The sequence below is a fragment of the Otolemur garnettii genome, unplaced genomic scaffold (genome assembly GCF_000181295.1).
Source record: "Otolemur garnettii isolate 467f Iridium unplaced genomic scaffold, OtoGar3 scaffold00086, whole genome shotgun sequence".
NCBI lineage: Eukaryota > Metazoa > Chordata > Mammalia > Primates > Galagidae > Otolemur > Otolemur garnettii.
Genome location: NW_003852481.1, coordinates 5,538,222 through 5,554,896, shown reverse-complemented (window position 1 = coordinate 5,554,896; position 16,675 = coordinate 5,538,222). Strand labels below are relative to the sequence as shown.

The 16,675-nt window shown below is 45.9% G+C and overlaps 1 protein-coding gene across 1 annotated transcript; it reads right to left on the bottom strand.

The window, feature by feature from the left end:
* Positions 1-8,553: 8,553 nt before the first annotated feature.
* CLDN25 (claudin 25) lies at positions 8,554-9,246 on the bottom strand. Its single transcript, XM_003794785.1, has one exon. It carries the CDS (start codon positions 9,244-9,246, stop codon positions 8,554-8,556), a length of 693 nt encoding a protein of 230 aa, XP_003794833.1.
* Between the last annotated feature and the right edge of the window lie 7,429 nt (positions 9,247-16,675).

Genomic DNA, 16,675 nt, shown 5'->3' with positions numbered 1-16,675 from the left:
AACTCCTGGGCTCAAGCGAGTCTCCTGCCTCAGCCTCCCAAGTAGCTGGGACCACAGGCGCCCGCCACAATGCCTGACTATTTTTTGGTTGCAGCCATCATTGTTGTTTGGCAGCCTGGGTAGAGAGAATAGATAGAATCCCCATTAATGGCCTGAAAGTAGTATGGTCATTCTCAAAGTCATCATGACTGTCTCTGCGTAAAGCAGAGGTTCTCAACCTGTGGGTTGCGACCACAGGAACTGTATTAAAGGGTTATGGTATTAGGAAGGTTGAGAACCACTGAGTTAAAGAATAGCCTGCGTTCACTCATGATTTAATTAGTTGTACGGCTCTCCAGATTTATAAATCACTACTAAAGCAACGTGTCCCTTACATGGTTCTGGCTCAGCGCCCGTAGTGCAGTGGTTATGGCACCAACTGCACACACGAGGGTGGCAGGTTTGAAAATGGCCTGGGCCAGCTAAAAACAATGACAACTGCAACAAAAAAAATAGCCAAGAGTCGTGGCAGGTGCCTGTAGTCCCATCTACTTGGGAGGCCGAGGCAAGAGAATCCCTTAAGCCCAAGAGTTGGAGGTTGCTGTGAGCTGTGATGCCACAGCTCTCTACCAAGTGTGACAGTGAGACTCTGTCTCAACAAGAACAACAAAAAAATAAGATGTGGTTCCATGGAAAGAATGTCCATATTGGAATCTGACACATCTGAATTCAAATATCGGCTGAACTTATTTTACTGTCTGTAAAATGGGGCAATACTTTGCAGTTGTGTTTTAAGGGTTAAAGAAGAGAACAGATGTAGTCATGATTCAGTGTAATGTAGAGCTCCAGGTGTGGTTCTCATGATGAAATTTGCCATGGGGCAAAACTTTTAAGGATTATCCTGGCCTGCATAAGGCCCATAGTGGGGGTTCTAAGTGATTGAAAGCCTAAAGCAGATATCCAGAGAGTTATGGGCCTCTGGCAAGCGAGTGCATTCATATTAGCCAATCTGACTGTTATTGAAGAGGTCAGGGCTTATGCTTGCTATAAAAATAAAGATATCTCAGATCTCATTCTTTTCCTGTTTTAGATATATTTTTCCTTAATCATCTGATTGAATGGCCTGAACTTGATAGGGTACTGTGAGTCAAACAGCTGTGTTTTTGCTTTCATTGTTACCTTCAAAATAATCTTTTGGGTTTCCCTTCCTTGTGTCTTAATAGCATCTCAAAAAGATCTTGTAGCTTTTTTGTCATGTATTAAAAAGTTTGGACCAGTCTAAATCCAAACTCACTCTCCAGCACTTGCTTTAAAGCTTCTCCCTGTCCTTTGTTCAGGCCTCGCCCTCAAGTCCAGGGACCTGCAGCAGGGAGGAGGGTTCTTCTGCAAAGGTGTCCACCCTTTTTTTTTTCTGCTGCACATTGGAAGAAGATTTCTTGTTCTTTTGTTTTTTTTGAGACAGAGCCTCAAGCTGTCCCCCTGGGTAGAGTGCTGTGGCATCACAGCTCACAGCAACTTCCTTCCTGGGCTCCAACGAGTCTCCTGCCTCAGCCTCCTGAGTAGCTGGGACCACAGGCCCCCACCACAATGCCCGGCTATTTTTTGGTTGCAGCTATCATTGTTGTTTGGCGGGCTCGGGCTGGATTCGAACCTGCCACCTTAGGTGTATGTGGCTGACCAATAGCCAATTAAGCCACAGGCACCGAGCCTGGAAGAAGATTTCTTTTGGGCCTGATGAAAGCTGATGAGCAAAAAAAAGGTCCATGCATAATTTTCATCATATCTGAATCCCACAGATAAGCAAAAGCTCTGTCTCAAATAATCTGTGTGCAGCCTGAGGCCACAAGTTGAACATCCCTGCATGTGAGGAAAGTTTATGGGAGAGGGAAGCAAAGAACATTTTTTTTTTTTACTTTTTAAAAAACTTGTCATTCAGGGGAGGGGGTGAGCAGAGAGAGGAAGAAGGAGGGAGGAGTGGGGAAGGGATTAGCAGAGAGAGGGAAGGAGGGAGGGGGTGGGGTCTTGGTGTGTGCCATACCTTTGGGGGGCAAGACACGATGGTAAGAGGGACTTTACCTAACAAATGCAATCAGTGAAACCTGGTTTCTTGTACCCACAATGAATCCCCAACAATAAAAATAAATTACAAAAAAAAACCCCCAAAACTTGTCTTCTGTTCAATGTCTTCTGTTACGGTAGGAATCCAATTATTAGCTCTTGTATGAGGCATTTTAGGGAATCTTCAAAGAGCCCTGTAGAAAACCACACCCCATTCCCTGATGGCTTCTGGGATTTCCTGCTACCCTTTTACCATCCTATCAGCCCCTGCCCTTCCAATGGTGTTCAAGGACAGTGTCACCCAGAATGTCTTCTCCAGCATCCACTTGGGTATGAGACGCTCACCACCTTGCCCCTGTAAAGGGCAGAAGAGGAGGTGCTGCACTGTCCTGCCCAGGCGCTGGTCAGATACCCACCTGTAGCCCTCTGCAAGTCAAGTCAGGTTTTCCCATGAACTTTCTGGGGCTCCATCCTGGTGGCAGCAGGAGTCGGACCCCAGAATTTCCGCAGCTCAGCGGGGTGAGATGGGGAGTGCACCAGATACTGGCCTTCCTTCTGGGAACCACTGATCGGTGAGTGGTTCTTTTGAGGTCTTCCTCCATCCCTTTGCTCAGTGGGAAGGGTAGGGAACATCATAAAACTCTCAACTATTACAAATTCCCTCCAGGAACCTCCCCTAATGAATCTGGATGCTTCTCTCCTTAGGCTGTTGGGTGTGAGGCTGACCAGTTCAGACCCCTCTCAGCAGCGACGTGCTGAGCTCTTTTTAGAGTATGAGGCAAATATCCCTCGTGGGACATGGTTTTGAGTCTTTATTCAAAATTCCGGGCAACAGAAAAATCCAATTCCATACCCTATAAATGCAGACGGGTCATGTGAAAAAACTCCTGGCTTAAAAAAATAAATCCAGCACTTAGCAGAGTGAAACGTGAACGCCAGCTTCTGTCAGTTCCCTCTTGGAGGCCACGGCCACAGACACTTTCCCGCCTGAGTTTTGGATTGTCCTAACCCTGGCTGTGAAGTCACATCTTTTGGCCAGAAGCTCTTAAAATAATTTCTGACTTCCCTCCCATCTCCAACGTATCTAACTCACATTGGTTTCCCTTAGATTTTTGCTGGAGCTGGTTCAGAGGCTCAGACGAATAACAGATAAGTGTTTTAATAGAGACCTTCTTGGCTCGGCGCCTGTGGCTCAAAACAGCTAAGGCACCAGCCATATACACCTGAGCTGGTGGGTTCGAATTCAGCCTGGGCCCACCAAACAACAATGATGGCTGCAACCAAAAAATAGCCAGGCATTGTGGTGGGCGCCTGTAGTCTATTTGGGAGGCAGAGGCAGGAGACTCACTTGAGCTCAGGAGTTGGAGGTTGCTGTGAGCTGTGATGTCACAGTACTCTACCCAGGGCAACAGCTTGAGGCTCTGTCTCAAAAAAAAAAAAAATAGAGACCTTCTTGAGGACCTTAACTGCTAAAGGTGAAATTTCCAGCCCCAAAGACAGGGTGGTGGAGAAGGTAGCACTGAATTACTCAAATTTTGGTGAGTGCTTGTATTTTTATTGATTTATTTACTTATAATTTTTTGGGGGGGGGGAGATAGGGTCTCGCTCTACTGCCCAGGCTAGAGTAAGTTATTTTCTTACAGTGTTTTGCATATAATAAAAGCTTCTGGCTTGAAATATTCATGGATTCGTGCCCCTTTCTGTTTCTAACGTATATGACTACACGCCTCTCCATGTGTAACCAAAATAAAGTTTTCAATGTTAGAATCTATATGAGAAAAGGCTGTATTGAACCTAAGATTTAATTAGTTCTGTTTTTAGATCTCATTATTTTCCCCTTCAAAGTAGATGGATAAAAACAGTGGCTGTTTTAGGTGAACAATGTTTCCTTCCTCAGACTTTCTCTAAAAGCCATTCGCCCCAAAATGCAGACCACATTCCTTTGTGGGATGGATGATGGCTGCTAGCTCAATATGTCATCAATAGTCTCCCCTGGGTCGGTGCGATGACTCACCCTGGACACGGTGACTCACACCTGTAATCCCAGCGCTCTGAGAGGCTGAGGAAGGTGAATTGCTTGAGCTCAGGAGTTCAAAACCAACATGATCAAGAGTGAGACCCCATCTCTACTAAAAGTGGAGAAACTACAGCTTGGCGCCTGTGGCTCAAGTGGCTAAGGCGCCAGCCACATATACCTGAGCTGCTGGGTTCCAATCCAGCCTGGGCCTGCCAAACAACAATGACGGCTGCAACCAAAAAATAGCCAGGCGTTGTGGCGGGTGCCTGTAGTCCCAGCTACTTGGGAGGTGGAGGCAGGAGAATCCCTTGAGCCCAGGAGTTGGAGGTTGCTGTGAACTGTGATGCCACAGCACTCTACCCAGGGCAACAGTTTGAGGCTCCGTTTCAAAAATAAATAAATAAAAGTGGAGAAACTAGCTAGGCACTGTGGTGGGCACCTGCAGTCTCAGTGAGAGGCTGAGGCAGGAGGATCATCACTTGAGCCCAAAGACTTTGAGGTTGCTGTGAATTATGATGCCTACTGAGGGTGACAAAGTAAGACTCTCAAAAAAACTCAAAAAACCCCAAATCCCCCAAATACCCAGTCTACACTCACATCTGTGTTAAAACAAAACAAAACAAAAACAAACAAAAAAAACCCCCTGGCTTATGTCCTTTATAAAGAGAGTTGGGAAGGCAGTATTTTCTTACCAAATCTTTAGTTTGTGTCTGTTTCTTTTCAGAGGAAGCCGTAGTCCTGTGTGGATGAAAACACGTCAGCACCTGCAGATGTGGGATTAGCATGAGGGCTGGAAGCACCAGCCGGAGCAGGTGAGCACCCGGCAACAGAGACCCTGTTTGGACCTCAACACAAGCACAAAAGCGGGTTTTCTTTGTAGGGCTTTGGTTTTTCCATCTACTTCGGTGCTAGTTTTTCCTTTGGCCTGGGGCATTGTCTAGGTGAACTGTCCTGTGATACAATAGATGAGGTGAAGTAAGATGGCCATGGGGGCAAAACCCTGGGCTGAAGTCCTGGCTCAGCTAATTACTGACCACGGGCATGTTGCCTATGTTCTCTCAATCTTGATTTCCTCAGTAGCAAAACAAATACTATTTGCTATCTCAGCTTTTTTTTTTTTTTTTTTTGAGAATGAGTCTCACCATGTTGCCCTGGGTAGAGTGCTGTGGCCTCACAGCTCACAGCAACCTCAAGGTCTTGGGTTTAAGCGATTCTCTTGCCTCAGCCTCCCAAGTAGCTGGGACTACAGGTGCCCACCACAATGCCCAGCTAATTTTTGGTTGCAGTTGTCACTGTTGTTTGGCAGGCCCCGAGCAGGATTCGAACCCGCCAGCTCCGGTGTATGGGGCTGATGCCCTAGCCACTGAGCTATAGGCACCGAGCCTGCTTTCTCAGTCTTAAAAAACTTTCAAGCTACGTTAAAGAAAACTACCAAGATATGTAAAGGTGCTTCATAAATGCTTAAGCCCCTACACAGCTGCGTGATGGGAAAATTACACAGGGACCAGTGGTTAGAGAAGGGTCGTCCTGAGAACACAGACCATGCCTCACCAACTTACAGGCCCTGCAAGTTCTGGCTTCTTCCTTTGTGGCCAGCCTCATCTTACACATCTTCCTCTCCCCTCTTCATCTACAACTGCTGTCCACCCATGACTTCTTAGCCAGTCATCACTTCCTCAGGGTACCCAGCTATGACTTCCTGAGCAGGTGAAATGCCTCCTATGATCTTACAGAACCATGTACCTTTCCAGAGTTGTAAACTTTTCACAGTTACAATTGACACTTACTTGAGTGATTTTATATTACTATCTGTCTCCCTGGGTGGGGCCTGTGGCTCAAGGAGTAGGGTGCTGGCCTCATATACCAGAGGTAGCGGGTTCAAACCCAGCCCTGGCCAAAAACTGCAAAAAAAAAAACAAACAAACAAACAAACAAAAAACTGTCTCCCCTATTTGCCTGAATGAGGGGCAGGGATACATTTATCTTACTTATCTTTATCCCCGGTTCCCAACACAGTGCCTGGCCCTTGGAAAGCCCTCAAGAAGTATTTGTTAAATGAGTGACTACATGGTCAGATGGAGGAATGATGAAATGGGTCTTTCTTATAGATATCATGCAGTCAAGAAATCATTTAGATATTTGAGCCTCATCTCTGATCGAAACTTAGCCCAGGCTTGGTGCCTGTGGCTCAAGCAGCTAAGGTGCCAGCCACATACACCTAAGGTGGTGGGTTCGAATCCAGCCCCGGCCCACCAAACAACAATAATGGCTGCAACCAAAAAATAGCCGGGCCTTGTGGCAGGCGCCTGTGGTCCCAGCTACTTGGGAGGCTGAGGCAGGAGACTCGCCTAAGCCCCGGAGTTGGAGGTTTCTGTGAGCAGTAAGCCATGGCACTCTACCCAGGGGGACAGCTTGAGGCTCTGTCTCAAAAAAAAAAAAAAAAAAAAGAAAGAAAGAAAGAAAGAAAGAAACTAAGCCCAAAGAGCTTTGAAACTTTATTGATAGCTGAGGGCCAGTGCAGTGGCTCACCCTGTAACACCAGCATGCTGGGAGGCTGAGGCAGGTGGATTGCCTGAGCTCACAGGTTTGAGACCACCTTGAGCAAGAGTGAGACTCCCCATCTGTAAAAATGGGGAGTGTTTGTGGTGGATGTCTTTAGTCCCAGCTCCTTGGGAGGCGGAGGCAACAGAATTACTTGAGCTCAAGAGTTTGAGGTTGCTGTGAGCTATGACATCACAGCACTCTACCAAGGGTGACAAAGTGAGACTCTGTCTCAAAAAAAAAAAAAGGAGGGAAGGCTGATAAAATGGGCATTGGAAACAGGGTCATGTCTTACCAAAGAAGGCCAGAATACAACTTTGATGCAAGCTGCTCTTTTATATTCAGAGAGGTATTCACCTAAGGGTTATTTGGATTTGTGTGTCACATGGACACACACAAAAGAACATACGTGACATAAAAAAGAGCTTTCTGGAGAAACGGTCCCTCCTAGAGAAACCTGCTCTGGGATGAAGGTACAAGTTGCAGGAGATGAGGTTGTAGCTGGGCAGACTCCATTTCCTCAGGGAAAAATGGTACTTGTCTGAGGAGGGAACTGGCTGGGGCTCCTTTGGCAGATTTATTTATGCTTGTGTCAGAGAGTGTGTGTGTTCTTGCTTGAGCAGGAGCTATCTCCTCGTGTCAGGGCTATTTTATCAAGAGGTGCGAGACGTCATTAGGTCTCAGACCCAAGCTGGCAAAGCGCAGCACCGGCTTGGGGAGGGAGGAGTCCCCTAGTACTGCAAGGAGTCCAGCGTACCCCTGAACCTGGAGAAGTGGCCTAGGTGGGGACATTGGGACCCATCTCCCTTAGCCGTTCCCCCATGGAGATTATTGGCCGAGTCAATGATAATGGGAGTAGGGGACAGGTGGTGCCGAGGGTGGACTCTGTGGGAGGATTGCAGCGGTGACTGTGGACGCTCTGGCATGGTTGCAGCTGACACACGGGTTTATGAGCAATGTAAGGTTCCTCTCTGAGGACTTGCTGAAGTGCCAGAGGAAGACCTGGGCTGGGACAGTCTGGAGAGAGATCGCCAGTGTGGAAGAAGTGAGCAGCAGAGGGAGGGTAAGATTTATTTGTTGTAAATGGGACATGGTTTGTAGCCATAGCCCGGGTAGTTCTCCTGATATTCCTGTTAAAATGTAAGGGTTTTATACCGTGATTTTGCATGTGGTAAAAGACAATTCTGAGGAGCTAATTCCCTCCACATGGCCACGCTGGGCAGTACTTGGACCCAGCGACACTAGGGCAACCAATTTGTCTGGGTTTGCTTGGGACTTGCCTAGTTTTGACACTGAGCATATTGAGTCTCAGGCAAAGCCAGAGGGTCAGTCACCCACTTGTTCAGACTATTCCTTTCAGATGGGGAAGGCACAGTGGATCACTCAAAACCCCCTAACAGAACGCAAACAACACTACATCTTCCTTTGGGATGGATATGAAGCACCTACAAAATACTGAAGGTGTTTTGAGACGCTCCCTTTCATCATATTGTGGACCTGAGGCTGAACTTGGATGTGAGGAGGATCTCTACCCTAAGTGCTGTTCTGGGCCAATCATTCATTTTCTTTTGCCAAGGTACCTTCATCAACATTTTTAGCTATATGTAACAGGGTGTTACTGTTTTTGTTATAATTTGTTGCAACAAAAAGTTTTGTTACAGTTTTTGTTTACAAATTGTTGCACAATTTTCTACTATGTTTTTCCTTAGTAACAAATGATCAATGTTGTGAATTTCAACCTTAAATCAAAAAGACAGGTTTGTTAGACACTCTGCCCTGCTTTTTCATTCTGAAATGAGGACTGCCCTATCGCTAAGATACTCCTATCCTTGAGAAATGGGACAGGGACCACACCTAACTCCCTCAAATGAGTCAAGAAAGTATAAAGTGAGAAAAATAAAGAAGAGAAAGGATTCTACTGACATTCCTTTATTCCAGATTCCTTGGCAGAAGCCGGTTTAGATGTCCAGGTTCCAAGGTCTTGGTGCGAGGTGGAAGGAGCTGTCTGACTTCTCCACGGCAGCACAGGATGATAGGGGGGCAGTGGGATCAACCATCCCTCGAGAAGGCACGTCTTCTTTTTCCAGGAAGATTGAGAAGATGAGGAGCAGTCCACCAAGAGCTAGGAAAACACCAGCAGCCCAGCCCAGGAAGAGGGCATCTCCAAACTCCCACCGAGGTACGATCTCAGGAATGCTGTCATCCCAGAAGTCTCGGATTGTGGCGTGGGCCACCCAGGAGACTGGAATAAGGGTAGTTGCTGAAGCTGACACTTCCAAAGTCCCTCCTAGGAGACAAAGCCGCCTCTTGGATGCCCATCTGATCCCGTGAAACTGGAAGCATTCAGACCCAAATCCAGAGAGCAGAAACCCCAGTAGGCCCAGCCCGTGGGAGGCCACCATGAGGATGCGGGCTACCTGGAGCTCCTGCGGCAGGGACAGGAAGGACTCGAAAGCCTTGCATGCAGTGGCGACTTCCTCCTGATTCACGCAGGCCTCCCACAGCCCCATGATCCAGGTCTCCATCTCATTCAGTTCCAGATTAAGAGTCTTCCACTGGGGCAGGACAGTGGTGACACACGAGCAGAGCCAGCCAAGGAGGGAGAGGAGTAGCCCCCCAAGCTGGACTTTCCCCCGGAAACTCCAGGCCATAGTGACTCCCACCACAGAGGCAGAAAGAAAAGGAGGATGGGTGGTTCAGGGACTAGATGGAGGGGCCACTTTTCAGAAAGCTGGAGTGGAAGATCTTTCCCATTTGGGGACGGTTCTTGTTTCACTTCTCTGAGCAGCAGCTGAAGCAGGTGTTAGAAACTGGCGATGTTTGGGCTTGGGAACGTGTCCAAGATCAGATATGGATGAGATTCTGGGTAGGGTCCCCATGAAAGGCAAAAAAAGCCACATAGTGAGCCATTGACATATATTTAATGAATAAATTCATGAGGTGAAAATGAGATCATAGGAATGATGTTCTAGAAATATACACTGATATAATCTTTTGGGAGGACAACACAACCTCGTACTTTATACTTTTAAATACAGGCATACTTTCACCTAACACCTTATCTTCAGGACATTTACCTAATTTATCATGACTATGTACACAGATTTATGAACATGTTTGTTGAACTATTGTTAATAATTGTAAATGTTGGTTACTACTAGGTAGCTATTTTAAAGTGATATTGAAGAAGAAATTTTATTTATTTATTTATTTGACAGAGTCTCACTTTGTTGCCCTTGGTAGAGTACCATGGCATTATAGCTCATGGCAACTGCAAACTCTTGGGCTCAAGCGATTCTCTTGCCTCAGCCTCCCAGTAGCTGGGACTACAGGTGCCCACCACAATGCTTGGCTATTTTTTTTTTTCTTTTGAGACAGAGTCTCAAGCTGTTGCCCTAGGTAGAGTGCCATGGTGTCACATCTCACAGTAACCTCCAACTGGGGCTCAAGTGATCCTCTTGCCTCAGTTTTTCTATTTTTTTTTTTAAATAGTAGAGACAAGTCTTAGATGCCTCCTTACTGTTGTCAAAAGGCAAAATGACAGAGGCCAGGCGTGGTAGCTCATGCCTGTAATCCTAGCACTCTGGAAGGCGGAGGTGGGCAGTTTGCTTGAGCTCAGGATTTGGAGACCAGTCTGAGAAAGAGTGAGACCCTGTGTCTACTAACAATAAAAAAACTAGCCAGGAATCATGGTAGGTGCCTGTTGTCCCAGTTACTTGGAAAACTGAGGCAGGAGGATGGCTTGAAGCCAAGAGTTTGAGGTTGCTGTGAGCTAAGAAGCTATGGCATTCTAGCCAGGGTGACAGAGTAAGATTCTATTGCAAAAAGAAAGAAAGAAAAGAAAAGAAAGAAAAAGAAACAAAGGCAAAATTACAACAAACTTAGTTTAAAGGTCTTGGGCAGCACCTGTGGCTCAAAGGAGTAGGGTGCTGGCCTCATATGTCAGAGGTAGCGGGTTCAAACCCAGCACCAGCCAAAAACTGCAAACCCCCTCCAAAAAAAACCTTAGTCTAAAGGTCTTAATTGGCTTTATTGGTGATTCTAGAATCATACAACACTTAATTGTAAAATAGAATAAGTGTAGGAGGCTGAAGGTGGGTGGACTGCCTGAGCTCATGAGTTTAAGACCAGCCAGAGCCAGACAGAGCAAGACCCTGTCTCTAAAAACAATAGCCAGGTATTGTGGTGGGCATCTATAGTCCCAGCTACTTGGGAGGCTGAGGCAAGGGGATCACTTAAGCCCAGGAGTTTGAGGTTGCTGTGAGTTATGATGCCATAGCACTCTACTGAGGGCAACAAAGTGAGACTCTGTCTCAAAAAAAAAAAAAAAAAAGTGTTCTAATGGGCTAACCAGAGGAACTTGGTTTTATAGACAGAAAAGGGCTGAAAAAGGCAAAACAAAGAACAAAAAGTAGATTGGAGGTGGCACCTGTGGCTCAGTGAGTAGGGTGCCGGCCCCATATATCAAGGGTGGCGGGGTTCAAACCCTGCCCCCGCCAAACTGCGACAAAAAAATACCAGTAGCTGGGCATTGTGGTGGGTGCCTGTGGTCCCAGCTACTTGGGACGCTGAGGCAAGAGAATCCCCTAAGCCCAGGAGTTGGAGGTTGCTGTGAGCTGTGATGCCATAGCACTCTACCCAGGGCGAGAAAGTGAGACTGTCTCTAAAAAACAAAACAAAACAAAAATAGTAGATTGGTTGTTTCAAAGTTACTTTCTTCATGGGGTGGGAACAGGAAACAGAATAGTACAAACAGGAATGACTGGTTGACATGAGGTTACTCTTCTGTAAGGATTAAAATGGGGAGCTTCGGCTCGGTGCCTGTGGCTCAAACAGCTAAGGCGCCAGCCACATACACCTAAGGTGGTGGGTTCGAATCCAGCCCGGGCCCACCAAACAACAATGACGGCTGCAACCAAAAAATAGCTGGGCGTTGTGGCGGGTGCCTGTGGTCCCAGTTACTTGGGAGGCTGAAGCAGGAGACTCGCTTGAGCCCAGGAGTTGGAAGTTGCTGTGAGCAGTGAAGCCATGGCACTCTACCCAGGGGGATAGCTTGAGGCTCTGTCTCAAAAAAAAAAAAAAAATGGGGAGCTTCATTATCTCACCAACTGAAACAGGTTTGCTTGGGAATTGGGCTATAGTTTCTCAATCTGATTTCTCAGCTTAAGTTTGGTGAAGTAGTACTTTAGCACGACTGACTCCGTTGTGGTTTGGTCTCTCGGGGCTCGTGCAAGAGCTCAGTCCAAACCAATGGTCTGGTCTCCTACAAATTTGATTTAACACTGGACTTCTATGATTCATTCAGATGCTGGGTGCTCCTTTTTCAATATTTCTTCGGCCCTTTGCCCTCCAGCAGGGGCAGATTAAGCTTCAGAGCTTATTATTTGCATAGGGCTCTCCCAGGGTTTGAACCTAATTTTTTGTTAATTATTTTATATTTTTTTCCTTAAACAGTCCTCCCTCTCCCAGGAACTGTATACGATGTAGGGCCCCCTGGATCCATTCTTTATCTACAAAATAGTAATTGTATTTTCCTATATATTGTTAGGATGGGAACTCATGGCACACAGACTGAGAAAGAACTCTTCACACAGAGATGAGAATAGCTTGAAAAGAAGGAAGTTTATTTTGCTTTCCAAAGGGAGGGAAGAACAGGGCACGAGGAAAGGAAGACGTTGCCAGCCCAGGGAACAAGTGGCTTGGGCTTTTATCGAGGATAAAGGGAGAAGAGAAATAGAATGGCCGTTGTTGCCAGCTGATAGCAAGAAGACATGAAGCAGCTGTGTCTGTTTTTCTCGTTTTCACTTCTTCTCTGTGAGACGTCCTTGAAATGTGGTCTGGCAAGAGCAGGAGCTGGGAAGCACCAGGGTCCTTCTATCTGTTCCATTCCAGTCCTGGAAAACAAACTCTCCAATAAAACAATGTAAGCCACAGGTGGTCAGCCAAACAAGGGAGAGCCATTATGTTTTGTATTCGTCCCCTTCAAAGGGGCAAATATGTGCCCTGAATCTTCTCCTTTTTTCTCTGTTAGATAATTAGCAAGGCTGTCCAGTCATACACAGTAGAGCCCCTGAAAGTTGACCACCCGAGGGTCTATAACAAACTGGTCAACATAAGGAACTAGACCTCCTGTACTGATAGGTACATGTGGTGCATGTCCAGTCTATTTAGGTCAAGTTACAGAGGGGGTCAATGTAGGGGTGTGGTCAACTGTGGAGCTTCTACTTTATATTATATTATATATGTTCACATATGTTGAATCTTCAGGCTTGACACAATGTCTACTATGTAGTAACTGCTTAATAAATATGCAATACAAGTTTGCAAACGTTTCATCCGTGGGCCTTTCTTTGTCAATGAGTATTCATTATTAGTGATATTTAAAATTCAGAGGCTGGGCTGGGTGTGTGGCTCATGCCTGTAATTCTAGCACTCTAGGAGGCCGAGGCAGGCAGATTGCTTGAGCTTAGGAGTTCTAGACCAGAGCAAGAGTGAGACCGTATCTCTACTAAAAGTAGAAAAACTAGCCAGGTGTTGTGTTGGGTGCTTGTAGTCCCAGCTACTCAGGAGGCTGAGGCAAGAGGATTGCTGAAGCCAAAGATTTTGAGGTTGCTGTGAACTATGATGCCACGACATTCCACCCCGGGTCACAGAGTAAGACTCTTGTCTCAAAAACAGACCAAAAAAGACTGATAGGTCTACCAAACAGAAATTGATTTGATTTTCCAAGGAGAGGTCTTCCCAGGATGTTATGACCAACTGCAGTGCTTCCTATCTCAAGATTCTGTTTCATTTCCTTTGCTCATGGCACAAGAAGGTGGTCTTGCTTTACTAGGATAAGCAGATTTGTCACGCAGACACTTAAAAAATTGTCAGGGGCCAGGTGGGGTGGTGTTGTGTCCAGGAGTTCCACAAAGACCACGCTGCCAAACAAGTCAAATTTACAGCAGAGTCCTTTTACTGGAGAGCAACTGCCTCAGTGTCCCAACATGGGGTTTCTGAAAGCAGCCCTGAGTGCTTAAGGGGTCAGGTTTTTAAGACTTGATCTGCATCCTGGTTGGCACGCAGGCTGTCCAGGTGTGTTTTGGTGGGGTAGCAAGCAAGCATTGCACAGAAGCTGAATTTTGTGGTTAGTTAGTTATATGTCATACATCTTAGTTTTAATACTTTCCCTCCATACATCTTAGTTTCAGTAATTTGCCCACCTGTCATTGTTTAAAAGTCAGTCCCAGAACAGTCAGTACCTCCTGGTCTGTTTCCCAGGGAGTTAGCCAACCAAGAGACTGGGGATGAACTAGAAGCAAGAAATCAATTAGTACACTCTTATTTATCTTGGGAGTGAACTAGACTTATTTCATTTCATTTGAAAGCTTGCAGTCCAGAAATTTGCTAAGAGTTAACTGGTATTTTTTTATTATAGCCTAGGCCTGACACCTTTCTGTTTTAGCCTAGGCCCACTAGGTCTATCAGTGGCTCACACCTGTAATCCTAGCACTCCGGGAGGCAGAGGCGGGTAGATTGCTTGAACTCAGGAGTTAGAGACCAGCCTGATCAAGAGTGAGACCCCATCTCTACTAAAAATAGAAGTAGACAGGCAACATGCTGGGAATCTGTAGTCCCAGCTGCTCAGGAGGCTGAGGCAAGAGGATGGCTTGAGCCCAAGAGTTTGAGGTTGCTGTGAGCTATGATGATGCCACAGCACTCTACCCAGGGTAGCAGAGTAAGACTGTATAAATATATAATAAAATAAAATAAAAAATTGTCGAGAAATTTAGGGTCAGTGCCTACTTGAAGGTCAACCTTTACAAGCTACCTTTTTTAAATTTGTTTTGAGACGGAGCCTCAAGTTGTCGCCTTGGGTTGAGTGTCGTGATGTCATAGCTCACAGCAACGCCCAACTCCTGGGCTTAAGTGGTTCTTTTGCCTCAGCCTCCCAAGTAGCTGGGACTACAGGCACTGGACACAATGCCCAGCTATTTTTTGGTTGTAGTTGACATTGTTGTTTGGCAGGCCCAGCTGGATTCGAACCCACCAGCTCTGGTGAATGTGGCTGGTGCCTTAGCCACTTGAGCTATAGGCACCGAGCCTACAAGCTACCTTTTAATCAAAGCAGTACCACTGGGCGGTGCCTGTGGCTCAGCAGGTAGGGTACTGGCCCCATATACCAAGGGTGGTGGGTTCAAACCCAGCACTGGCCAAACTGCAACAACATCAAAAATAGCCAGGCATTGTGGTGGGCACCTAAACCCAGGAGTTGGAGGTTGCTGTGAGCTGTGTGACGCCACCGCACTCTACCCAGGGTGATAAAGTGAGACTTTGTCTCTACAAATAAATAAATACAAAGCAGTACAATTGGCCCTCTGCATCAATGGATTCAATCAATCAGGGATTAAAATTATTCTGAGCTGGGTGTGGTGGTGTAGCCTTGGCTTACTTGGGAGGCTGAGGCAGGAAGATTCCTTGAGCCCAGGAATTTGAGGCTGCAGTGAGCTGTGATTGCGCCACTGCACTCCATCTAGCCTGGGTGACAGAGCAAGACCCTGTCTCTTAAAAAAAAGAAAAAAACCCCAAAGAAAAACAACAACAGTGAAAGATAATAAGAATAAAACATACAGTATGACAATTAGTGACATAGTGTTTATGTTGATTTGCTTTTGTTTTTTTGTTTTTTTTGCAGTTTTTGGCCGGGGCTGGGTTTGAACCCGCCACCTCTGGCATATGGGGCCGGCGCCCTACTCTTTTGAGCCGCAGGTGCCGCCCATGATTTGTCCTTGGTTATTTGTAAACACCACAGCATTTTACATGAAGGATGTGAACATCTGTGGATTTTAGTAGGAGAGGAGTTCTGGAACCAGTACCAGTACCATGCTGCAGTCTGGGCCAGTGGGATCACATTTCCCAGCAGGCCCAGGGAGGGCTGCATATTTTTATGACTAAAAAATAGAATAAACACTGTAAGTCCACCTAGAGAAATGATTTGGTGCACATCCTTCATATGTATATTTATTTTTTTTAAATTTCAGATTAACATGAGCATACAAATGATTAGGTTACAATGTTTGCATTTGTTAGGTAAAGTCCCTGTTGTAGTTGTGTTCTGCACCCAGGGAGTGTGCCACATACCCTTACATTGTGCTCATTAGGTGGTAGCATGCCAATCCCCCCTTTTTTCTCCTCACTTCCCCCAACTTTAATTGAGTTTTTCTTTTGTGTGGGCATGTATTACTTTGTCTACCGGCTTCATGTTAGTATTGAGTACATTGGATACCTGCTTTTCCATTCTTGTGATACTTTATTAAGAAGAGTGTATTTTGGGCAGCACCTATGGCTCAAAAGGGTAGGGCGCCAGCCCCATCTGCTGGAGGTGGTGGGTTCAAACCCAGCCCTGGCCAAAAACTGCAAAAAAGAAAAAAAAATGTGTTTTTCAACTCCATCCAGGTTAATACAAAAGATGTAAAGTCTTCATCTTTTTTAATGGCTGACTGGTATTCTATGGTATACATATACCACAGTTCATTAATCCATTCCTGGATCTGTGGGCACTTAGGTTGTTTCCAAATCTTGGTAATTGTAAATTGAGCTGTGATAAACCATCTAGCACAAATGTCCTTATGATAAAATGATTTTTTTTTTCTTCTGGGTAGATGCCTGGTAGTGGGCTTGGGGGATCAAATGGGAAGTCTGCATTTGAGGATTCTCCATACTTCTTTCCAAAGAGGCTGTATTATTAGTTTACAGTCCCATCAACAGTGTAAAAGTGTTACCCTCTCTGTATATCCATGTCAGCATCTGCAGCTTTGGGACTTTATAGACTATTCTCACTGGGGTTAGGTGATCTCTCCAGGTGCATTTCATTTGCATTTCTCTGATGATTAGCATACTTATTAATTTTTTAAAACAGGAATCATGGGGCTGTGCCTGTGGCTCAAAGGAGTAGGGCGACGGCCCCATATGCTGGAGGTGGCGGGTTCAGACCCAGCTCCAGCCAAAAACTGCCAAAAAAAAAAAAAAGGAATCATGTATCTAGCATATTTCAAACGTCTTTCTGTATGTGGTGCATTATTTTGAGACAGAGTCTCA